General features: G+C 40.5%; 1 protein-coding gene across 4 annotated transcripts in view; it reads right to left on the bottom strand.

Annotated features, from left to right (window-relative positions):
- Window positions 1–26,338, bottom strand: part of DOCK8 (dedicator of cytokinesis 8) — a 227,101-nt gene that overhangs the window by 37,697 nt on the left and 163,066 nt on the right. For all 4 annotated transcript variants that reach the window (XM_032636094.1, XM_032636092.1, XM_032636096.1 and 1 more), the window contains 9 exons: window positions 24,250–24,399; window positions 22,855–22,968; window positions 16,257–16,412; window positions 14,297–14,436; window positions 8,507–8,676; window positions 4,917–5,059; window positions 2,831–3,013; window positions 2,368–2,500; window positions 1,314–1,401 (listed from right to left, as the gene is read on the bottom strand). In XM_032636094.1, the coding sequence (XP_032491985.1) occupies window positions 1,314–1,401; window positions 2,368–2,500; window positions 2,831–3,013; window positions 4,917–5,059; window positions 8,507–8,676; window positions 14,297–14,436; window positions 16,257–16,412; window positions 22,855–22,968; window positions 24,250–24,399 (1,277 nt within the window). The remainder of the gene's footprint in view (window positions 1–1,313; window positions 1,402–2,367; window positions 2,501–2,830; window positions 3,014–4,916; window positions 5,060–8,506; window positions 8,677–14,296; window positions 14,437–16,256; window positions 16,413–22,854; window positions 22,969–24,249; window positions 24,400–26,338) is intronic.

Raw genomic sequence — 26,338 nt, 5'->3', positions numbered from 1 at the left:
GGCGGGTTTCATTGCCTGAACTAGAACTTATGCACTCTCAGAACCAATATCTTATAAATCAGTTCAGGGAACTTAGAACAAGCATAAAATACCCAAACCAAATGGATATTATTCATAAGACCAACAACTGGGCTGTGCAAGTAACACATACAATAAAAATATTTACCTCCTTAATGTTTTAAAATAAATTTGACTCCCAGAAGTCCCATAAGTGAGCCAGATTGATTCATTCTTGTGGTAACAACCAAGATAGTAACATATTTATTTACAAAACAACACTGCTACTCAAGTCTGCCCCATCTCCCATCCCTCCTTATGATGGGTGCTTTATACACCATGGGGATACCCTACCTATGCCTTGTCAAGTGTGTGTGTGTGGGGGGGGGGGGGGGGTGTCTTCAGCCGTATAATGTTTTGCCAGTGAACGCTAGGATTCATTAGGCTACCTGTTGCTAAGAGGAGCAGCTGATATGTGCTATCCATTCAATTTCATTTTAGCACTCATCTGTCCAAATTGTTGCACATATAGCAATAGGTATATAGCATATACTGCAATCCAAGCAGGATTTTTCTTCTTTCATTTCATTTTAGCATTGTTTTCTGATAATACATCATAATACAGATCGATTGTAGGACACACAGCAAAGTATAAAAAGGAAAACATCATTTACACATATTCTCAACACCCAAAGAAAACCATGGTTAATGTTTTGGTAAATTTCCCTCCAGTCTTTTAAAAATGTATTTACTATGTGTAGCTGGAGGTTTAAGATTGTACTCTAAAAACAAGTATCTGTTCTGCTTTGTTCACTTAACATTATATCATAAGCATTTCCCATATCATTAAAATGATTTGAAAACATTTAAATGCCAACCTAATATTTCATTACATATTTCCCTATTCTTAAGCATTAAGAACGTTCCAGTTTTTTTACAATTTTATGTAATGCTGACATAAATGTCCCTGAATATACATCTTTGTACACATTTCTGGAGTGTAAATATGGACTGAAATGATGTGGTCCTGGGTACCCCGTCCTGCCCCATCAGCGGCTTTTCTTAAGCTAGCTGAGATTGCTAAATATTAGTTTTCTTTAAATGCTTATCAGTGTGATAAATATTTAAGGGCTGGAAATCATAACTCTTTATACCTTTGATTATCCCGGGTCCCTGGATGAACTGAATTTACACAGATAATGATGTTTCATTTTCTTACCCTTGGAAGGATGTAGTTGTTTCAGTAATACAAGTAGCCTGGGAAAAATAGTTCTGAACTTTAGGTAAAAGTAGCACAAAGTTGCTGAGTGACTTACTTATCTAGCTTCTCATTAGCTTGCCGCCAATGTGTCTGCTCTTTCCTCCATCTCAAATTTTCATTTAGGCCTGGAAATCGGTCATTCCCTAGGAGTTAAGAAATGCACGACAGGAATTTGATTAGCAGTAGCAAGATAACCAGAAGTTCCGTAACAAGCTCAACTGAGAGGACTCAGCATCACTTCTCTGGCTAATTAGAATCCATGCTGGGTGCTGGTGGGAGACAAAGCCCACAACCAAGTCTGGGCTGACCTGCTCTTTGAGTGACAGGCTAGAGCTTAAAAGTACACCTGCCCTTCTGGAGTGTCAGCAAGCACATTTCTCATGAACCCGGGGTTCCGGTGAAATTGGGGCTTCTCCCTGAATTATTGAAAAGGAGAGTGTTTGTGTTGAAAGACGGTGTCCAACCACCACTGAAAAAGCTCGTCTCCTTCCAAGTTCCCTACCATGGTGTCCCACTGCTAGAAGGAGCTGTCACTCTGTTTTTCTTGAGCACAGTGAATAAGACTGAGGGTGCCTGAACACTTCACTCTATCCTACAGAGAAGAGCTCAGCTTTCTGGAGATCATTCCTAATGTGGTGAGATCCCTGAAGGACTGGCACACTCTGAGACCGTTGCGAGGACTGGATCCATTCTAATAGTGCCCTGCATGATTTGGGAAGATGATCTTGGAACCAGAACTATCCAGTAGAACTATCTACATAGACTATTCAAATATCCCGGGGAGAAGTGTCAGCCTTGAGGGAGACACCCTTAATCTCATCCTATGACTCACATTCTTGGACGGGACCTTTTACCACCACCAAGTTTGAAACAGAAGATGCCATTTGAGGACATTTCCAGGGTTCTTGTGATCTCAGGAAAGGAGCTTTCCCTGAGAGGAATGGGGCTAACATCAAGTACATCTTGCACAGAATCCCAGAAGCTGCTTGTCTCTATTACCATAACGTCTTCAGAAAGTGATGGTGTCTACTCATCATGTGGGGAGGACACTCCTCCCCACAAAGGGTACAAAGCTCTGCTGATAGCAGGGAAGGGCCGATCCAACACACCTGGAGCCCGGCAGCGCCGCATCATCTCCCCTCTGGCCCCTTCCCCACGGAGCAAAGCCTCTTCCAGCCTGGCCTTGACATCCCTCGACTTCTGCAGAACTTGGGTACTGACTTTGTCAGAACTCTGTTTTCCCTGGATCGGACAGCAGCAGAAGGACATTAAGTTTGGTTAGATCTCTGTTCACGGGGAGAATCCTAAAGACAGAACACTTCATGGTGACATCGGCCAGTTTGGACATGTGCTACACAGACATGCCCCGAAGGCTGAAATCCTGGTAATGGGAATGAGGTTCTCTCTGCAGAAGGAAGAGATCCTTTGCCGGTGGAATTATCATAGCTAGATAGGTTATGGATATACAAATAGGCTATGGACTTTCATACAGAAATAAGACAAAGTTAAGGGTGCCCCCACTGCCCAAACAGAGGGGAACAGTGACAAGACAGGATAGAACTTGAGCAATACCTTGTATTCAAAACATGAGACACAGATGAAAAGGAGATCTAAAATCCTGTTTAGTTGTATTGATGGCAGGTCAGCAATCCACTTCCTAAGGAGGCTCTGATCGGCATTTTTCATGATCCAGAGGAAGCAAATCATGAGGTTTCGGGTCGTGTCGGCATTCAGCATGTTGTACTGCTTGTAGGGCTGGAAGCAGGCAGATTGGGAGATCGAAGTAGGGCAAGAGGCCGAGCAGCAGACACATTGAAAGGGATGCTATTTCCTAAGACACAGTAATGGTACTTTTCCTAGACGGGGATGTTTCCGGGAGCTCTGCCCTCCTCCAGCCGGGCAGGCCGTGGTCTTTTGAGCTGGGGGGCTCTGCAAAGGGGCTGGCCCGGGGCAGTATTCTAACCAGGCTTTCAGCCAGGGCACCCTCTGTTGCAGGAGCACTGTGGTCTGATGGTCTGCCCTGGACCTTGACCATGCCCTCCCCCAACCCAATCTCAGTGGTACACAGGGCTTTCCCAGCTGTGAGATCTTCAAGTATTATATTTCTCCTTCAAGCTGGCGACTGCAGGGTTGGACTTATAGCCGAGAACTACCCTGGCTGGTTTCCCGAAATACCCTAACTGTTCCAGACTTAGCTTCTTTGTCAGAGTCCAAAGTATAAGGGTCGTGAACTGCTCAGCAGATTAATCAAGTGCATGATTCAGTGGAGGCCTCTGTAATGGGACTTTAACCACAATTTATGCTCTCCTGGCGGGGGGGAGGTGTAGGGGCTCAGGCTGTTTGCTTTCATACTTTGGCTGCAGTGTTCATTTCGGAGTGCTGAGCACACTTTCTGTCACTCATCCAATCAACACAAAGGACAATATGTGATTCACGTGGCATAGCTAACATCCAACGGAATGTAGTGGTGAAGCTGCAGTGAGGTATTAGTTCATATGTGAGGGGAATGGTAGGTCTGGATGGGAATTATAGGGCTTACGAAATTATTTTAACTTTAGTTTTTCTGAGTCTGGCCACAAGAAGAAGTGAAATCTTTAGATGTGTTGAGTATACACACAATATTATAACTTCATAGGAAATAACTTGTAAGAGGTGAAGGTTCTTGGGCTTTTGAGTTTCTCTGCTGGAGACAACAATGTAAAAGGCACACACCACCTCAGGCAGCTAACTTTGGTAAGAAGGTAGGAAGGTGGAGGAGGTCATAAAGCACACCATATTTATTCAACTGTAGGATGACTGATGTCAACTCTCCAGTGTTTCTTTTTCTCTTTTTTTACCTCCTGTCCTTCAACTCTCATGGGGGTGTGTGGGGAATGGGGGAGTGCTGGAGGGAAGAGAAGAAAGTCACCCAGCAAAGCAGAATTAGGTTGAGAGGCTGCCTTCCCGGGAAAGAACTGAGCTGAGTTCTCTGCAGATACGAACGCTACACTGAAATGCAAAGTTAAATTAAGCTGGAGGATGCAGCGCTGTCTTGACAAAAGGATTGTCAGAGCTCAGCAAGGAACAGAGGTAGATCCCACCTCAAGTGAATCAGAGGTTGTATTCCTGCACGAGCCCCTCTTCAAGCCCATAGCGTCTGTGCAAAAGAACAGAGCCAAACAACTCTGCTTAGGCTCTCTGGGGACCTAGAAAAGCTGAAGAAGCTTAAGACACACCCTACCAAGTGACCGGCCTCCTTCAATCTTTTTTTTTAAGGCAGACACAGAATGAATAATATAAGCATAGAATAAACACAGTGTCAGCCTCCCACCTGAGGGAGCCTAGGTTTGATCTGCTTTGCAATATCTCAGGTTTTCCAAGTTCACCTTTCTTGGTTTTCTGAGCCTTGAACTTGGCACCATTGAAACTGCCTGAATTTGATCTGTGAGTCTCTTGCTGTTGTCAGAACGCTGCCTGACTGAGTGCCGCCTCAGCTGTGCCATTTCCCTTTGCAACTGCTAGCCTCACAATGATTCCTTCTAGCGTCAAGCAATGAGGCAGAAATCTCACTGCCTGCTCTATGCTGGGTTCTGGTGGGTGGATTTAGGAACAAGCCCATTCAAGGATGGGAAAAGACACAAAATGAAAAACAAACGGGAGAAATTGTGCACCAACATACCAGGGAAGACAGCATTGTTCCACTTGTCTTCAAAGTAAAATTCCCAGCTATGGCTAGTGCCACATTCTGGTTAATTGCACTGGTCCCTTCTTGCTCTTCATCTGAGCCATTGGTACGATTTTTTCCACTGCGGGCATCTGCAGCTGCAATTAAAATACTATTGGTCTTACCATATGATCCAGCAATCATGTTCCTTGGTATTTACCCAAAGGACTTGAAAACTTATGTCCACACAAAAATCTGCACATGGATGCTTCTAGCAGCTTTATTCATAATTGCCACAACTTGGAAGCAACCAGGATGTCCTTCAGTAGGTAAGTGGCTGAATAAACTGTGACACATCCAGACAATGTGCTAAAAAGAAATGAGCTATTAAGCCATGACAAGGCGAGGAGGAAACTTAAACGCATATTAATAAGTGAAAGAAGCCCATCTGAAAAGGCTACATACTGTGTGATTCCAACTACACGACATTCTGGAAAAGGCAAGACTATAGAGACAGTAAAAAGTTCAGTGGTTGCCAGGGGCTGGGGGAAGGGAGGGATGAATAGGCAGAGCACAGAAGAATTTTAGGGCAGAGAAACTAATTTGTATGATACTACAATGCTGGATACATATCATTATACATTTGTCCAAACCCTTAGAATGTACAACACCAAGAGTGAAAGCTAATGTAAATTATGAATTTTGGGTGATTATGATGTCTCAATGTAGGTTTATCTATTGTAACAAAGGCACCCCTCTGGTGGGGGATGCTGATAATGGGGAGGCTGTGCATGTGTGCAGGCAGGGGGTGTATGGGAAACCTCTGTACCTTCCTCTCAATTTTGCTATAAACCCAAAACTGCTCTAAAAAATAAAGTCTTAAAAAAAAATCTTTCTTGCCATCAAGCCAAAGATGGTATTACCCTATGTTCCCTACCCACTGCCCCATGTGTGACTGATACTTAGTTACTAAGGTCAGCACAGTAATTTTAAACCTGAAATTTAGCATTATTTATCTGCTACAGGAAAATAGCATCTATTTATCATCTATTTATTCCTGTTTAGCATCTATAGGAAAAAGCAGGCAGTCTAATAAAAGAGAGAACATGTCCAGCACAAGATTAGGCTAGAAATTAATTTTTCAAACTGAAAAAAAATTTCAAAGCTTTCATAACACTTTTCTATAATATGATATTTTTACTTCATTCGTATATTTCAAATAATGACCAAATAGAAAGGAACCTATAATTACAGAATTAAACAGTACCTTATAGAATAACAAGCTATTATCACAAATTCAGCAATAATTTATTAAAATTTGAATGTCTGAAATAAATGTTAATTTATTGTATCCATGTAATATAGATGTATCTATATTTATACATAGGTCTAGATGTATGCAAACAAAATAAGGACCCACCATTTAAAAGGCTCGTTTTAAGACCATTATGAATCATACACACAGAAAGTATTAATATTTGTTTAAGCAGTTTTGAGAAAAGTGTGTTAAGACACGTATGACTGATCCATTAAAAACCTGTAATTTTATTAGACCTGTCAACATTATAGTATTTTGACTTTCAATTTTTCATAAAAACTAGTGTCAACAGTATTTTCACCTGCCAAACTTATAAAAACAGAACTCAATTTTTAAAAATAATAATTCACTGTTGTTTTTAAGTCAGTTGAGTTTTTAAACCAATGGTGAAATGAAGAGATGTGGCAATTATTCAAGACCTGATAACTTTATCAGGATTAACGTGAGCATACGTTCTCATTTCCCCTAAATGTGCATAGGGTCATGGTTACAAGACAAGGAGAGGAGAGGATAGAAACGTTTGCTGCCAAAATGCTTTTATAGAAGTTCTCTCCTTTCATCTTTATCACAACCCTAAGATATAGGCATTGTTATCACATTTTTACAACCGAGGAACGGAAGGGAAGGCATTAAAAGGCTGAGGAACTTTCCAAAGGTCATATATAGTAATAAATAGGCTGGAAGTTGAATTCAGTTGTATCTTTTTAAAAAAATATACTGTATTCTTATTAGTTTATCAATCGAAAGATTTCATATGTAACAGATGCACTATATTACCTCTAATAATAGAATACTTATACTGTTTTCCCACTTGTCAGCTACATCATGACTATAAAGTTCAGTGCTCACGTAAAGAAACCATTGAGACTTAAAAGGCTCAAAGACCAAGTGCTGAAAAGTTTTGATCCCAAGTCACTGATTTGGAAAATTCTAATCAACAAGGAAGCTTAGGATCATGCATGCTAATGTGATTCCCTGCTTTGGGAACAAACAAATCACAGGTCTTCAAGTGAAACTTTCTTGAAAGGTCCAGGCAAAATCCTAGAAATGGTCTGCAAGTCACCTGCCTGCTCTGAATTGCATCTTTAAATCTTGAAGACAACTCTGTTCTCTGTTTGCCCTCCAGTCAGGCACTGCTACAGGAAGTTCCACGCACCTCACCCTGCAGCCGGCTCATCTCTTGTGCCAAGCTTGCTTCTGTAATTTCCCTGCCCATTTCTTCCTCATTCTATGAGCTAAAGAATTGTCACCGCAAGGATTTTAGAAATAATTTAGTCACATAGGACACTTTGCATTTGCAGGAAGCAAGAAAACATGGATGGTTCTAAGATTCCGAGCATGATTGCTTCCGAGGATGCTGGGCTCAATAAGCATTCCTTGGGATCCTTCTTCAGTTGAGAGAACAAGCAAGGTAATTTTTAAGAACTTCCCTTTGCTGAAGAAAAAGCAAGAACCACTCTGAAGTGGCCAGAATTGTGTGTGTGTGAGTGTGTGTTGTGGGGAGGGTGGGCAGATTGGCTTGTCTTTCTAAGGTCTCAGGTAAGATGCTCTTTTTTGGGAGAGGGTAGTTTTGTTTGTCTACATTCCCTAATCCACACAGTAACATGCAAATAAACCCAGGAGGTACACAAAGGCCTTTCAGACAATCTATCCTTTCCTCTTGTGGCCAAGTGGGAGATACTGACTTTCAACCTTAGAATGAGCCTCTTAGTGCCAAAGGCAAAATTCCTCTGTCGTGGCAGAAACTCCTAAGAGTGTCAGATACAATGCCTTTTTTTTTTTTTTTTTGGCGTGGTACAAGTGTTTAGACTCATTTGAGTCTGCTTCTTTCCTTAAAAGCTCATAAAAAAAAAAAAGGAAAAACTTTATTTCAAGGCATTTGTTTAGACTCATTTGAGTCTGCTTCTTTCCTTAAAAGCTCATACAAGAAAAAAAAAAGGAACAACTTTATTTCGAGGCATTAGATCACGGATCTCCAAAAGAAATAATTCTGTTATTATCTTATCCTTTGTGGTGTATGGTCTATAATGTTCATCATATACCAGCAGACCAATGAGTGAATGAATAAACAAACAATTTCTAAATGAAAAACATATACAGGTCTATGTGCCTTAAAAAAAAAATACACTTATTGGGGCCTATGTTAAAAAAGTCTGGAGAGCACCGGTGTTGGGAATTGCTCACACAAGCATGTCAACACTGGAGCTAGTAACAGAAACCTCATTTTAGTGGGGCATTTGGCAAGAGCTCTCAACAATCTAAAGAAGGAAACAGAAGGCATTGTTACCTGTAAAGTCACAGAGCTGAGGCAAAGCATCCAAAATGATACCAACCAAAGGCAGGTAGAGGGCAGCAACTTTGACCTTCACCTCTGGTTTGACACAACGCGGGTCCAGGTCGTGAGAACTGAGCAGGCTGTGGATGGCACTGACAGCTTTCCTTTGCACTTTGCTGATCCTATTGGCACCACACAAAAAGCCAAAGGTTAGAGTGAAGCGAGGTTGACCAGAATGCTCCTAAACAATGGGGTGACGACGTGAAAACCAAGCAAAGCAGGGTAGAGGCATACAGAATCCAGAGACAAACTGCCTGTGTTCTAGTCCTGGCTCTGCTGTTAGCATGATCTTTAAAGCTCACCATGTTGTAGGATCAGTACTTCATTCCTTTTTATTGTTGAATAATATTCCATCGCATAGTCAGATCACATTTTATTTATGCATTCATCAATTGATGGACATTTGGGTTGTTTCTATTTTGGGGCTATTATGAATTATGAATGCTGCTATGAATATTTGTGTATAAGTTTTTGTGTGGTTATAGGTTTTTTATTTCTCTTGGGTATCTACCTGAGGGTGGAATTACTGGATCATCTGGTAACTCTATATTTAACCTTTAGAGGAACCACCAAACTGTTCTCAACAGTGGCTACATCACTTTACATTCCCACTAGCAGTATAGGAAGGTTCTATTTTCTCTTTGCCAACACTTGTTATTATCTATCTTTTGTATTACAGCCATCCTAGTGGGTATGAAGGTGCTAGGAACTGAATGTTTGTGACCTGCCTCCCAAATTCATATGTTGAAACCTAAGCCCTAATGTGATGGTGTTTGGAGGTGGGGCCTTTGGGAGGGCTTTAGGTCATGACAGCAGAGCCCTCATGAATGAGATTAGTGCCTTTAAAAAAGAGACCCCAGAGAGCTTCCTTGCCCCCTTCTGCCATGGGGGTGACACAGCAAGAAGATGGCCATCTGTGAACTAGGGCGTGGGTCCTCACAAGACACTGTATCTGCCAGCTCCTTGATCTTGAACTTCCCAGCCTCCAGAACTGTGAGAAATAAATTTCTGTGGTTTATAAGCCACCTATTCTAAAAATATTCTATAATATTTTTGTTATAGCAGCCAAAAGGAACTAAGACAGAAGGGGTATTTAACTAGTTTTGATATACATTTCCCTGATGGCTAATTACGTTGAAAACCTTTTCACATACTTATTGGTCACAGCTTCGTTGGAGAAATGTCTATTCTGATCCTTTGCCCTTTAAAAAACTGAGTTATTTGTTCTTTTATTATTGAGTTGTAAGATTTTAAAAATATATTTTAGATACAAATCCCTTATTAGATCTATGATTTGCAAATATTTTCTCCCATTCTATTTGGTGTCTTTTCACTTTCTTAATGTCCTATAAAGCATAGAAGTTTCCATTTTAATGAAGTCTAACTTTTTTGCTGGGTGTATTTTTTATGTCAGATCTAAGAAACTACTGCCTAATTAAATTTCATGAAGATTACCCTTAAGATTTCATCTAAGAGTTTTATAGTTTTAACACTTATAATTAGGTCTTTCATCCATTTTGAGTTAACTTTTGTATATGGTGTGAGATAGGGGTCCAACTTCATTCTTTTGGATATGGATATCCAGTTTTCCCAGCACCATTTGTTGAAAACACAATTTTTTCGCCATTGATTTTTTTCGCACTCTTGTTGAAAAGTCAGTTGACTATAAATGTAAGGATTCATTTATAGACTCAATTCAATTTCATTAATTTACATAGGTCTATCTTTATGTCAGAACCACAGTCTTGACTACTTTTGCTTTGTAGTAAGTTTTGAAATTGGGACGTGTGAGTCCTCCAATTTTGTTCTTCTTTTGCAAGATTGTTTTGGCTATATTGGAGTCCCTCGAATTTCCACATGAATTTTAGTATCAGCCTGTCAATTTCTGTAAGGGCCAGCTGGAATGTTGAGAGGAATTGCACTGAATCTGTAGATCAATTTAGGGAGTATTGCCATCTTAACAATATTAAATTTTCTGATCCATGAATACGTCATGCCTCTCAATTTATTTAGATCTATTTCTTTCTAATGTTTTGTAGTTTTCAGTGTACAAGTCTTGCACTTCTTTTGTTAAATTTATTCCTAAGAATTTTACTCTTTTGATGCTACTTTAAGTGCAATTTTTCTTTTAATTTCATACTGTTCATTTCAGGAGTAGAGAAATGCAGTTAGTTTTTGTATATTGATCTTATACCCTGCAACCCTGCTGAACTCACTTACTACTCTTTTTTTTTTTTAACAGTAGGTTCTTGTTGGTTATTTTAAATATAGCAGTATGTACATGTCAATCCCAAACTCCCAGTCTATCCCTCCCTCCCACCCTTCCCCCCAAGTAACCATAAGTTCATTCTCTAAGTCCGTGAGTCGCCTATTACCTGTAATAGTTCTTTTAGTGGGTTCTTTAGGATTTTCTATAAACAAATCATGTCATCTGTGAATAGAGATAGCTTTACTTCTTCCTTTCTGATATGGATGCCTTTTATTTCATTTTTTTGTCTAACTTCTCTGAGTAGAACTTCCAGTACAATGTTGAATAGAAGAAGAGTGGACATTCTTGTCTTGCTCCTGACCTTAGAAGGGAAGTATTCAGTTTTTCATCAATAAGTATGATGTTTGCTGTGGGTTTTTCACAGATGCCTTTATCAGGTTGGGGAAATTCTCATATATTTCTAAAGGGTGTGTGAAGTGTCTTTTTTCAGGAAGAGTTAATGGATTTTGTCAAATCCTTTTTTATAAACTTTTAATTTTATATTGGAGTATAGTTGATTAACAATGTTGTGATAGTTTCAGGTGTACAGCAAAGTGATTCAGTTATACTTACACATGTATCTATTCTTTTTCAAATTCTCTTCCCATTTAGGTTATTATATAATATTGAGCAGAGTTCCCTGTGCTCTATAGTAGGTCCTTGTTGGTTATACATTTTAAATATAGCAGTGTGTACATGTCAATCCCAAACTCCCCAGCTATCCCTTCCCCCCACCCTTCCCCCCTAGTAACCACAAGTTGGTTCTCTAAGTCAGGGAGTCTGTTTCTGTTTTGTAAATAAGTTCATTTGTATCATTTCTTTTTAGATTTTGCATATAAGCGATATCATACGATATTTCTCTTTCTCTGTCTGACTTACTTCACTCAGTATTTATTCACCTATTGAGATGACTGAGTGGGTTTTATCCTTTATTCTCCTCATATAATGTATTGCATCAATTGATTTTCAGATGCTAAACCAATCTTGCATTCCTGGGATAAATCCTACCTAGCCATGGTGTACAATCCTTTTTGTATGTTGTTGGGTACAGTCTGCCAGTATTTTTTGAGGATATTTATATCAATATTCATATCTGTCTGCAGTTCTCTCCTGATGTCTTTGTCTGCTTTTGCCATCAGGGTAATGCTGGTTTTATAGGATGAGCTGGGACGTGTTCTCTCCTCTTCTAATTTTTTGGAAGAGTGTGTGAAGGATTGGAATTAATTCTTTAAACATTTGGTAGCATAACACAAAGATGCTAGATAATTTCCACATTCTTGAAAACCACTACGGATTTAATGATATGTGGATGTTTGTGGATGCCACCAGGTAAGGGGGGTTCCAGAGAGATCCTTTAGAAACTAGACCTGTGGCTCCTTTTCAGGAGTTCAGGTACTGAGATGTGTCCCACTGGCCTTGCGCCTCATATGGGCAGGTGTTGGTGAGTCTACTAATTACATTGGCAGCAAAAGGAAGTACTGATCAAAAGGAAATATTGTCAAAGGATAAGATGTTTCTGAGATTTTCACCCACATGGTAAAGTCCGTGATGGTATTTTTAATGACTCTCCAGGAGAGTAACTGACAACACCGCGATCAGGGATTACTGTGTTGCCAAAGGAGTGGCACTCTTAATTAGTTTCCTCTGGGGGCGTAGAAAAGGTACCTTGTGTGTATTTGTGTGTGTGTACACGTGTGAAGAATGTACCTACCTGACTGAACATAATCACATCATGGCTTCTGAACATACTCTACTCTGCTGCTAGTATTTAAAATAACAGCAACAATTTTAGGAGGAATCAAAACAGATGTAAAGGCTTTTTCCTTAGACATTTCACTAGAAGAGAAATGGAAAATAGAAAGTACCGTTTATGTAAATACTAAAGAGCACTTTTAGAAATCACGTAAATCCATGCTATTAAAGGACAATTAAGACAAAGCATGTGCGTGTGTGTGTGTGTGTGTGTGTGTGTGTGTGTGTGTGTGTGTATGAAGGCAGTTTTCTCTGTGCATAAGCCTCCTTCTCAGCGCCTTTCAGCATATTTGTCAGGGCACTTTGTGTTGCTGTGGAAATTTATATTAGCTACAGAGTAAAAAGTTCTATTGAGAAAACTGAGAGGAGTTTAGTTAGGGTTGAGAGAAGACGATGAAATTGAAACCTTGGAAAATGAAGCTCTCTAAGGATACACTTGACACCTGAATTTCTGGAAGGAGGCAGAATTCAGAGCTAAGAACATCAGACTCCCCACAATGACCTGCTGGGCGACAGAGACCTACATTCACTTAGGCAATATCAGTATGGGCAAAGCGCTTAGGACACATTTGTTATTGAAGTTACACAATCTTGTGCTCCTGCAATTGTTTCATACAAGGATGTCCTGTTTTTGCCACAAAATTATAAGCACTTCGAGAGAACTTGAGAGTTTCCAATCAGACAAGAATCTATAACATACAGCCATGCTGCCATTAGTCAGCGTACTCTATTCCAGTGTCCTCTATTAGCAGAGGAAGGAAGAACGTAGGCATTGTAGGAGTAGGTTCCCAGGCAGGGAGATGATGTGGTATAGGAGGGTGGGCCCTGAGGAGGGACTCTCAAGACCATGGCTCTAGACTTGGCTGTGCTATGTAACTTTTGGCAAGTTCCTTCAGTTCTGTGGGCCTCATGTGAACACCAAAAGGGCTGAACCTAAATTATTTTCCAATCCTAAGCCTTCTTGGATTTGACCCCCTGAATGGTGAGCTCTCTGGGGGCAAGGGATTTTGTCTGTTTTGTGCATTGAAATATCTCTGATATATTCCAACACTCAACTATGTCTGCCCCATGGTAGGCATTCAGTAATTGCTGAATGGAACGTGTAGTATTGTGGAAGGCATTGTCTGCTTCTGTCCAGTCAGGTCTGATCCTTTGGGCTTATGGAGCAGAGGAAAAGAAGGAAAGAACAGAAGTGTCAGTTCATTGACTTCAAGTCCAGATTTTGCCACGTGCCTATAGGCGATCAGGTTTATAAGCAGTGAAAGAACGTGTAAGCCCTGGACCTGTGGCATCTCTCTTAGACTGGGAAGGTCTTTTTGCAAGAAACCTAATCTGGACACGGGGCAACTACCTTCTCATCAGTGGCCACTTCCTTTGTTAGCACTGATGCAAACGGCACCTGGCTGCTGCCTCTGTGTGCACACATCACCCAAGGCATGCACTAAAAACAGTGCTCCTGCTTCTAAGGAGCTTACGAATCAGCATCCCTGGGAAACCTGGTAGAATTGGAAACTTCCTCTCAAAGAATAGGAGGTTGAAAAGAGCTATTTTATGGTTTCTCTCCCTACCCCATGCCTTTCCACATTCCTATAGCAGCATTTTCTCTAAACGTGTCTGCTTCTACTCTTTGGAACTGGTGAATGGCGGAGATTTTCGCGTAGCAAGAGAGGCTGAACTGCAAACTTCAATAAGGAGCAGCTTTTTTTTTTCTTTGTGTTCCATTATAAATGTCTGAAACATACCCTTCCCCTTCTGCATCCAGGGCAGCGGCCAACTCGGTAAAGAGAAGCCCAGCGAGGAAGTGCTGCTGGCGGTACTCTGGTGTCAGATCAAACATGCTGGCAATCTTCTGGTCCTGGAAACTGGAGCAGGAGCTGGAGTTCTACAGAAATGCAAGGAGCAGTTCTATGAGTGACAAGAACTGGAATTAAAATCATGATGGCTAGTGTTTATTGAGCACATGCTATGGCCAGGCTCTGTAGGCACGATGCAGTGAAGCAGGTACCACTTGTGTCCCCATGTGACAGATGAAGAAACTGAGACTTAGAGTGTTCACTCTGCGTTCCCAGCAAAGAGGATTGAAATCCTAGGATCACATCTGGACAGGGAAATGGGGACTCTATCCACTGCTATGGTTGTGAGCAGGTGATTCCTCTGTAACAAACTGCCCCCTTTATTTAAGGCTCCTGTTACACTTCTGAAGATGGCTTACATACATTCTCTGAATTTTGCTGGCCTGGAAACCAGAAGCAGCGTCAGGCAGGGAAGTGTCAGATTGACCAGTCCTGGGCAATTCCTGTGTTCTTATCTTGGGGGCATACTTTATATGTCACTAGGAGAATCCAAAATGTCTCTGGAAAGCCTTTCCAGTCTGGTGAGGCTGGGGCAGTCAGAAGGGGAATGTGGGAGAGGACCCAGGGCAGAGCTGGCACGTCTGGAACAGCTGCTTGTCAGTGAGCTCTTTCCCAGTTCACAGGAAGATGGTCATGCAGTGCACATCTGGATCATGTCATTTGGCATGAATAGCTAAGAGTTTTAAAAAATTATTAAGACAAGCCTTCTCCTTTGGGCTAGTATTCAAGGAATATGCATCAGAAAGAAAACCTAAGAAGAAGAAATCTTGTCTGCTGCTCTGAGCTACTGATTTGTTCCCTATAAATGGAATGTGACTATTAAACAGCATTTCTTTAAAGTCTTTCTAGAGGACACTAGTCCCCCGAATCATCCATGGAGGAAAAAAAAAGATTTCCAGAGTCCAGTCATATTGGGAATCACTGCTTATCATACACAGCCTCCCATTTCCTCTCCTACCCCACAGGCATTTATAATTTATATGAACAAGTTAGAGACACTTGGATGTCCTACTGCAAAGAAACCTGTTAACACAGCGTTTTCAAAATGGATTTGTCTTTGGAATTCTGTATTTGCATAATACCTCTTAACATCCTGTAGAATCTGGGGCCCACCAAACTCAACCTGCAAAATATTGTTCTACAAAAAAAGATTGGCCATGTCAGTCAAAGCCTCATCTCTAAATTTTAATATAACTGTTACTCTTCTGGGCTGATGAAGAAGAAGACTTGTTGGAAATACGCTCTCTATAAAACGGAACATTTGATTAGTTTACAATGAGATCTTTTTAGTGTTTCAAGAGCTAAATTATCTGGAATATGATTCAAGGAGGAATCATCTCGTGCCGAATTCCATTCTAAAGCAGAATCAGCAGAAAGTTCTAGGATCGTTCAAAGATATAATATCCATGTTAAAAACCACTACTAGATCATTTGGGAATCAATATAAAGGAAGCTGTCATTTCTTAAATTTTATGGTGTTGAGGTTTAGGAAAAGGGAAGTGAGCAAAGGAGACTGTCAAGCTAGAGTGGAAAGATGACTTTCAGACAAAAGGAAGATCTGTGACTTTTCTATGAATTACACATTTTTCGTAGTGCATATGGATTCCTTTTGCTCTACTTGACCTCAGCAGGGATCCTTGGACCTAGGAAGAAAGCAATCACGTAGCTTGTAAATGATTAGTTAGAAGGCACAACTATGGGCATACTTGTGTGTATCTGGATCAATTGATCTGGCTTGAATAGCTCAATTTTTCTTCTAATTAAGAAGACCAATCTCTGCAGGAATAAATGACTAAACTAAGCTATTTCAATGAAATAGCTTAAACAATTTTTCCGGTTAGCCGATTACCTGGGAAGATACGGAGGGACAGGGAGACGCTGGAGCAGTATCAGTATTCATAAAGAAGAGGTTCAGATTGAGGTAATGTTCGTGGCTGCAGAGAATTCTCAGGAACTCTAGCCGCATGGAAATGAGCATTGGAAGGTTGTTGAGCTTGGCTGACAGCTGGGAAGAAAAATGAGAAGAGAAAAGAGGTGTTTAAGGTGAATGGAGTTGAGGTTGACAGACACAAAAATATCCTTTCTCCCCAGATTAAGGCAATCAATCGAATAAAAACGAATGGGACAGGGCAACAGATGGCAAGGTCTGCATTACCGGGAGGCCCAGTAAATTTTCATCCATTACTGTTCCCTTTAGTGATTCTAGTCTAACAGCTGTCTGAAATGAGGATGCTTACTGCAACTCCCACCCCTGTCAAATCTCTAAGACCATGGCAAGCCTGTGTTAAAAATAATCTGGAGGTATGTCTTCAGTGTAACACGATATAATTTCACAAAAATCCCACTGTGTCTGAGAAACTAAATGAAAGGAGTTGACCCTACATGGGGCCACACAAAACTAATGGAATAGGACTGGATGACTTCAACGCCACAAGTGTTCTTTTGTGGTTTCTAATTAAAGGTCCCCCTGGGAAGTTCTCAAACCAGTTCCCTAGATGAAGGCATCAAATTACTTAGAATCTAAGTATGTAGTCCCTGCATAACAGCCAAGGAGTTTGCCCCAGAGTGGGAGAGGAGGAAGTGGAGGAGAAAGAAAGAGAAAGCTGGAAGAGTTTCCAAGAAAAATCTTCCCTTAAACAAACCAACCCTGAAATAAGCAATGAAAAGCTGGCAAAGGTGACAGTCTGGAAGAGATCTCTTGCTTCCCTCAGTCAGGTTGACAATTGAAGGACCGAGACTCTATTGGCTGTGACTCAGAGACAGCTTCTCTTAAGGCAAAGTAAGGAAAGGAGGGTCTTGATGGACCTTCTACCTCTCAATATATCATTATAAATACTCTGCTGCTGCAGCACAGGAAACCAAGCATCTCATCCTTACACATGGCCATGCTTCCCCTTCATGCACTTTAAGAGCAGTTTTATAAACTATACAATTTAAATGAGCACATATTTTCAGTCATTTTAGGAAAACCCATTGTGATATGGCATTTTGCCTATAGAATCTGTAGTTAGACAGTTAGTGGAAACAAATGAATACCATTATGTATTATAGAAAAAAACAGAATATATGACTTCTGTGTAAGAACATTTACCAGAACCCGTACTCTTGTCAATGTGCATTACTGGCTGGTTTTGGACCAATGGGAACACCAGCAAATTGAACTGATTACAACTCGGTCTTATGCCCATCACTTAATGGCCACTCACAAAGTTGTTGGGTCAAGCCAGCTAATAGAATTTGAAAGCACAAGATTTTTTTTTTCTTTTACATTTGAATAAGCCTGTTTTAGATCTTTTATTTAAATTATTCTTTTTTTTAACATCTTTATTGGAGTATAATTGCTTTACAATGGTGTGTTAGTTTCTGCTGTTTAACAGTGAATCAGCTATACATATACATACATCCCCATATTTCCTCCCTCTTGTATCTCCCTCCCACCCTCCCTATCCCACCCCTCTAGGTGGACACAAAGCGCCAAGCTGATCTCCCTATGCTATGTGGCTGCTTCCCACTAGCTATCTGTTTTCTATTTGGTAGTGGATATATGTCCATGCCACTCGCTCACTTTGTCCCAGCTTCCCCTTCCCCTTCCCCGTGTCCTCAAGTCCATTCTCTAGTAGGTCTGCATCTTTATTCCCATCCTTCCCCTAGGTTTTTCATGACCTTTTTTTTTTTTTAGATTCCATATATATGTGTTAGCATACGGTATTTGTTTTTCTCTTTCTGACTTCACTCTGTATGACAGTTTCTAGGTCCATCCACCTCACTACAAATAACTCAATTTCGTTTCTTTTTATGGCTGAGCAATATTCCATTGTATATATGTGCCACATCTTCTTTATCCATTCATCTGTCGATGGGCACTTAGGTTGCTTCCATGTCCTGGCTATTGTCCTGGCTATACAGCTGCAATGAACATTCTGGTACATGACTCTTTTTGAATTATGGTTTTCTCAGGATATATTGCCAGCAGTGGGATTGCTGGGTCATATGGTAGTTCTATTTTTAGTTTTTTGAGGAACCTCCATACTGTTCTCCATAGTGGCTGTATCAATTTACATTCCCACCAACAGTGCAAGAGGGTTCCCTTTTCTCCACACCCTCTCCAGCATTTATTGTTTGTAGATTTTTTGATGATGGCCATTCTGAGTGGTGTGACATGATACCTCATTGTAGTTTTGATTTGCATTTCTTTAATGACTAGTGATGTTGAGCATTCTTTCATGTGTTTGTTGGCAATCTATATATCTTCTTTGGAGAAACGTCTATTTAGGTCTTCTGACGATTTCTGGATTGGGTTGTTTGTTTTTTTGATATTGAGCTGTATAAGCTGCTTGTATATTTTGGAGATTAATCCTTTGTCAGTTGCTTCGTTTGCAAATATTTTCTCCCATCTGAGGGTTGTCTTTTCGTCTTGTTTATGGTTTCTTTTGCTGTGCAAAAGCTTTTAACTTTCATTAGGTCCCATTTGTTTATTTTTGTTTTTATTTCCATTTCTCTAGGAGGTGGGTCAAAAAGGATCTTGCTGTGATATATGTCATAGAGTGTTCTGTCTATGCTTTCCTCTAAGAGTTTTATAGTGTCTGGCCTTACACTTAGGTCTTTAATCCATTTTGAGTTTATTTTTGTGTATGGTGTTAGAGAGTGCTCTAATTTTATTCTTTTACATGTAGCTGTCCAGTGTTTCCAGCACCACTTATTGAAGAGGCTGTCTTTTCTCCATTGTATATTCTTGCCTCCTTTATCAAAGATAACGTGATCATATGTGCATGGGTTTCTCTCTGGGCTTTCTATCTTACTTCTATCCATTGATCTATCTTTCTGTTTTTGTGCCAGTACCATACTGTCTTGATTATTGTAGCTTTGTAGTAGAATCTGAAGTCAGAGAGCCTGATTCCCACAGCTACGTTTTTCTTTCTCAAGATTGCTTTGGCTATTCGGGGTCTTTTGTGTTTCCATACAAATTGTGAAATTTTTTGTTCTAGTTCTGTGAAAAATGACATTGGTAGTTTGAGAGGGATTGCACAGAATCTGTAGATTGCTTTGGGCAGTATAGTCATTTTCACAGTGTTGATTCTTCCAATCCAAGAACATGGTATATCTCTCCATCTGTTTGTAACATCTATAATTTCTTTCATCAGTGTCTTACAGTTTTCTGCATACAGGCCTTTTGTCTCCTTAGGTAGGTTTATTCCTAGGTGTGTTATTCATTTTGTTGCTATGGTAAATGGGAGTGTTTCCTTAATTTCACTTTCAGATTTTTCATCATTAGTGTATAGGAATGCAAGAGACTTCTGTGCATTAATTTTCTATCCTGCTACTTTACCAAATTCATTGATTAGCTCTAGTAGTTTTCTGGTAGCATCTTTAGGATTCTCTATGTATAGTATCATGTCATCTGCAAACAGTGACAGTTTTACGTCTTCTTTTCCAATTTGGATTCCTTTTATTTCTTTTTATTCTCTGATTGCTGTGGCTAAAACTTCCAAAACTATGTTGAATAATAGTGGTGAGAGTGGGAAACCTTGTCTTATTCCTGATCTTAGTGGAAATGGTTTCAGTTTTTCACCATTGACAATGATGTTGGCTGTGGGTTTGTCATATATGGCCTTGTCATATATGGCCTTTATTATGTTGAGGTAAGTTCTCTCTATTCTTACTTTCTGGAGGGTTTTTATCATAAATGGGTGTTGAATTTTGTCGAAAGCTTTTTCTGCATCTATTGAGATGATCATATGGTTTTTAGTCTTCAGTTCGTTAATATGGTGTATCACATTGATTGATCTGCGTATATTGAAGAATCCTTGCATTCCTGGGATAAACTCCACTTGATCATGGTGTATGATCCTTCTAATGTGCTGCTGGATTCTGTTTGCTAGAATTTTGTTGAGGATTTTTGCATCTATGTTCATCGGTTATATTGGTCTGCAGTTTTCTTTTTTTGTGACATCTCTGTCTGGTTTCCGTATCAGGGTGATGGTGGCCTCGTAGAATGAGTTTGGGAGTGTTCCTCCCTCTGCTATATTTTGGAAGAGTTTGAGAAGGATAGGTGTTAGCTCTTCTCTAAATGTTTGATAGAATTTGCCTGTGAAGCCATCTGGTCCTGGGCTTTTGTTTGTTGGAAGATTTCTAATCACAGTTTCAATTTCAGTGCTTGTGATTGGTCTGTTTATATTTTCTATGAAAGCACAAGATATTTGCATTTGAAAGAAGACCACATTGTGGCCATCTTTCATAGGTCCCTTGAAACTTCCATGAAGACAGAAATTTCAAAAATAATTTTAGCAATGTTTAGGAAAGAGTAAAGTGCAGTTCCCAAAACATCCTTTGCAAAGGTCAGGACCCAAAGCAGTAGCCTCGGTGGCCCAGTTTTCACAAGGATCTTGCTAAGTCAGTTTAGCCAGAATCCCTCACCCTTGATATCTGATCACTCTTGAGATCTGACCAAATTCCTCATCCCTCACCATCCCCCAGGTGGTATATGATCACCTGGCCTGCCTTCAGCAAAATCCTGTTAGGTTAATTTGGCCAGAATTCTTCCTTTACCCCTGATGTTTCCTCTTAGTAATTTTTCATCCACTGACAATTCCTACCCTGTTCCTTGGCTATAAATTGGCATTTTTCCTGTTGTATTCAGAGTTGAACACAATCTCTCTCCCCTACTGAAAAACTGTGGTGCAGTGGTCCCTACACCTCTCACGATGGTCCTGAATAAAGTCTGCCTTACAGATTACCACGTGTCATGCATAAATTTTTTCTTTAACAGAGGCTAACCCTGGGCTTATAGTGGTGTTCCAGTATCTCCTTTCCATATATTCAACTTCAAGTTTTGAAAAACATATTAATTTATATTTGCAATTCATCCAGTGACCTGCCATCCTAAACACCTGAGGGAGATTGCAAAGAGAAATGGCACATTCCTCCACCACTCCAATCTGGTGGGATAGGGACAGAAGATCAATGCAGGGTCAGGACGTCAGGCTGCACAAGATGTTGGTGCTCTGGGACTTCTGATGTTTCCTTAGGATCCGCTTTTTATAAGTCATCTTCCGTATTAGGAGTCTCTTTAGAATAGTCATGGTCTTTTTACTGCGGAGAGGAGATCCTTTTATTTTACAGATGAGGAAATGAGACCCATAGAAATGTAATGACTTATCTAAGGTCACTAATTTCCTAGATAAGAAATTTAATGACTTATCTAAGGTACACAGTAATTAACCTACTGTACCTCGAGTTAGGTAGCCATGGCTCTTTCTTCCCTGGAGAAGTTACATAACTCCTCTAAATTTCAGCCTTATAATCTGCAAAATGTTGACAATGACACCTTGCAAGGATCAAATGATACAATTTCTATAAAGTGCTTAACACAGTGCTTTGTCCAGGGTTGGAAGAAACCAGGGGTGGTGACAGTGATGGTGATGGTGGAGGTGGTGGGTGGTGATACTGGTGGCAGTGAAGACAGTGGTGGCGGGTAGTGATGTTAGTGGCAAGGATAGTGGTGGTGGTCCTAAAGTAGGAATATGGAAGGAAAGGAGCAGCAGCAATAATAACTGCTACTTACATTTCTATTGTTGGGACAGTTTGAGGAGGATAGAGGACAAAAGAAGAATTCCATTTGAAAAATCTGGGGCACTGATAAGATGCTCCTGGCTTATAAAATACGGTCGGCCCTCTGTATCCACAGTTTCTGTATCCATGCGTACAACCAACTGAGAATTGAAAACTATTCAGAAAAAAAAAATCCAGAAAATTCCCAAAAGCAAACCTTGAATGTGTACTGGCAACTAGTTTATAGAATTTACATTATACTTGATATTATAAGTTATCCAGAGATGAGTTAAAGTATGTGGGAGGATGTGTGTAAATTATTTGCAAATACTATGCTATTTTATAGAAGGGACTTGAGCATCCATGAATTTTGGTATCCTTGGGGGAGCTGGGGAGGGGTCTTGGAACCAATCCCCTACAGATACACCAGAGGACAGTATTTGCTTCATGCCAGGTCAAATTCAGTCTCTTTGATTTTACCAGGGTCCTTTAATGTCAGAATTTCACAACTATAATTTAATTAATTACCCTGATAGGAGAAAAGAGACCTCATATTTTCAGTTCTATACCTGGTCAAAGACTGAATGCTACAGTCATGTAATTTCTGTTAAATTGAAGAAAGCAGCTCATATCACTAACAAATTTCAATTCCCGTAGATTAACTTGTTGGCTCTTCTGTGCTGGGTTGGTAAATGCTTTAGGAATTCACACAAACCAGTGTGTCTACAGACGTCCATGGCACAAAACAAATGACTTGAAGAATATACCACAAAACCCAGAATGTACAAGAGTCAAGTTGCCTAACTTGGCAATGAACAAAAGAGCGTGCCACAGCAATGAGCATCACATCAGATGGAAAGGAACCAGAACAACAGGGCTGGGTCTGAGGGAACACTCACCTGGTTGCAATAATGTTTGATGAGGTTAAACACAAAGCCACGATCCATGAGTGAGAGGAGGTCATACAAGAAGAAAGCCAGGCTGATGTTGATCTTTTCCGCCTGTTCAATTTCCTTAAAAACAAACATACAAACACCCACATCATTTGGTGGTAAACCCTGGTCATAAACTCCCAGGTCTCTGATGGGAAAGTTGGGACAGGCAGGTCCTATGTTTTTAGCCAGTGTCCCTCTGGAAGATACTGAGCAAAGCAGGCAACCCTGCAAAACTATAGCAAATATAATTTAGAACTTAATTGATGCCATGAGTGTTGAATGAAGTAATTCCTTATCTACTGTAAATATTTAGATACATTTCCTTCTAGGCTTTTTTTCCTACGTGCATATTTATTTGTATATAATTGAGCTCATTCTCTATCTACAACAGGGTCCTGAATTTATTCATTCAACATTATACTATGAACATTTTCCCACATTCTGGTTTCTCATGTTTCTTATATTTCTTTATATTCCTCTACTATAATTTATTTAATTCTGGTAACTATTGTTTTGGCAAAAGTAACTTGAAATGTATTCACTATCTTCAATGAGATAGACTCAATTTGTAAGGACTGTTGCAGAAAATCTAATCAGGATAAAAAAAACCCGTTTTTACTTAAGGATATTGTTTTTGCAGTACGCAGGCCTCTCACTGTTGTGGCCTCTCCCGCTGCGGAGCACAGGCTCCGGACGCGCAGGCTCAGCGGCCATGGCTCACGGGCCCAGCCGCTCCGCGGCATGTGGGATCCTCCCGGACCGGGGCACGAACCAGCATCCCCTGCATCGGCAGGCGGACTCTCAACTACTGCGCCACCAGGGAAGCCCCTAGAATTTTAAATTCTGCTTCAAATTTTAGAATTTTGTTTTATTTCATTTTCCATATTTTTTTTATTTTCTACTTTGAAATAATTTCAAACTTAAGGAAAAGGTGCAAGAATAGTAAGAAGGACTCCTTTAACTAGACGCATCAATACTTGACATTTTGCTACATTTGCTTTATCATTCTCTCTGCATATACAATTTTTTTTCTGAACCATTTGAGAGTAGGTTGCAAATATCATGCCCATTTACCTCATAATACTTCAGGGTATATTTCCTAAGAATAAGAATATTATCTCTCGTAGCTACATTGATACAATAATTTAAACTATTGCAATTCCATATTGTAATTTCTTGCTAGCAGTCCCCAGCCCCACCCCAGGCTCCTGTCCAGTATAACATACTGCTTTTAGTTGTTATGCAGTGTGTTAGTTCCATTTTAATTACTGTTTTAAGACGATGCTTATTTTTCTTTGATTGTGAAAATAACATATGCCCAAGGTAAAAAATTTCAGAAAGTAAAAATGACACAGTTACCCTCTGAGGTTTTACTAAAAGGGCTGCAATCTCCGAGGTGACCACATTAACAATAGTAGTTATGTCATCTTTGAAACGGTCGGAAAAACGAGTCCTCCGAAAATTGTCCCGTTTGTCCATGTTGTGTACATACTGGGCCATGCTTTTCACCTGCAGAGAAGATAGGGGAAATGTCAATGTGGAAACTGGTGACTGCTTGTACACTGTGGAAAAGGGGAAAAGCCTGGAAGAAAAGCTCATTAACAATGGACTTTCTAACACTCTATCTGTGCTGGTGGTTGCCCAAGCAGGCTCTGATCTGAAAAACACTCCTGACACCCGGATGGTTACCATGGTGGCAGGAGGTGGGAAGGGTGCCCCCTTCTTGACCCCAAGTCAAGGGGCTCCCTTCTTGCTGCTGACAAAGCCAGGGAGCTTAATTCTTTAGCTGCGGTGTCACAAGACTCCCTTTCTCTCAACTGGGAAGGCAGACCTAGACTGGGCCCCTAGGGCCACTGAGGCACCACCCTATCATGGCACACAACACATTCCAGAAAGAGGAAGTGTTTATGAGACTGTTTTTGATGTGCACTGAAGTAATTTCTGTCTCTGAAACTACAGCAAGGAGAAGAAGAGAGAAATGGTAATCTTATGTCAAGTTTCCAGTTGAACAGGACAGTTTTTCCAGAAACAATTCTATAGTGTGCTAGCTGGAAACTTAACCACTGCTTGGAACATTACCTCTAGGAGAAATTATGTTCTGAGTTTTATACGACTAGCTTGCTAAATATACATATCTATGTATATATTTATATTATATAATTATATATTTAAAATACATATTTAATGTATATGTAGTTTAAATAAAAACCTATATATCCATCAGTGATTCTCTGTATTATGACTAGTACAATACCAGCTCAATGCCTACCACAATTTTAAGTCAAAATCGTGCTTATTATTTTGGACTTCTTCCTGGGCCAGGAGATTATGGGTCAATACACCCCCTTTTGATACAGCCTGAGGTTGCGTCTTGCTGGAAGCTGCTCAGAGCTAGGAGGAACAGTCTGATGGGAAAGGCTGGGAGAGGCTGTGGTCAGGTGCCTACCCTTTCCATAAATGTGTCCACACTAGTCTGAGAGTCACTGCATAAAGAAATGGCCCTGGAACTTAAACCACCCACACTGGCCTGAAGGTGACCCACTAGGTCAGGGCTGGAAGAAGAGGGGAAAATGACTTTCACTCCCAAGAGCGCTAACCGCAGACATCTGTTTCTAAGAATGCAGGGGTAGCAATATTTTTAGCACTGAGATAAACAGAGATTAACCAAAACAAAACAAAACACAGAAGAGGTAAGTTAAGAAGTGAAAACATACAGATAGGTAAATGTGTTTTCTGTGTTCAGATAATGCCATAGCCAGTTTGGGGAAGATCTAAGAACATAAAATCCTGAAGCCCAGGGTAAGAACCACAGTTTCTCTTCACAGTAGAGTCCCCCTTGGCTCAGGACACACTAAAGTGTCTGTACCCCGCAGAGTCACATGTACTTGATGGAAGACCTGAATGAGAGGTGGGAACTGGACCCAATATTTGTCTGACAAAACGCCTCTCTCACTATGATCCTAACAAAGGACCGAGGCAGACGAGGCCCCTTTGTTTAGAGCTACCTGCTCCTAATTCCCTGCTGCCTAACTCCAGCACCCGGCTTTTAGAACTCACTCTTGTGTTTGCCTCCTGCCTGCTGAGTGTGGCCATCCTACAAACAAACAGATAATCCTCACAATACCATACTTCCAACCACTGGCCTCTTGCCAGACTGTCAGCTACTTGCCAACTACTATGTTCTTTGCATCTCAAGAGAGGAACACCCAGTGGAAATAGTAGTGGAGACTTGGCCCGTTATCTGTAGGGTGGGATAAGGCAGGAAAATATTTTCCTCCACATTGGCCTCTGTGACCCATTCAAAGCTGGGATACCAAGAACCCCTTGGTGTAGAACTTCATGTCCTGGGTAAACTGGGTCACCATTTACCCAAAGTCTGGCTCAGCAGTTTCTAGAAGCATGGGAATTTATTCATTAGCAAGTGTGAAATCTGCCCAAGGATTGTGTT

The sequence above is a fragment of the Phocoena sinus genome, chromosome 6 (genome assembly GCF_008692025.1).
Source record: "Phocoena sinus isolate mPhoSin1 chromosome 6, mPhoSin1.pri, whole genome shotgun sequence".
Taxonomy (NCBI): Eukaryota; Metazoa; Chordata; class Mammalia; order Artiodactyla; family Phocoenidae; genus Phocoena; species Phocoena sinus.
This window is presented reverse-complemented; position numbering and strand designations above follow the sequence as displayed.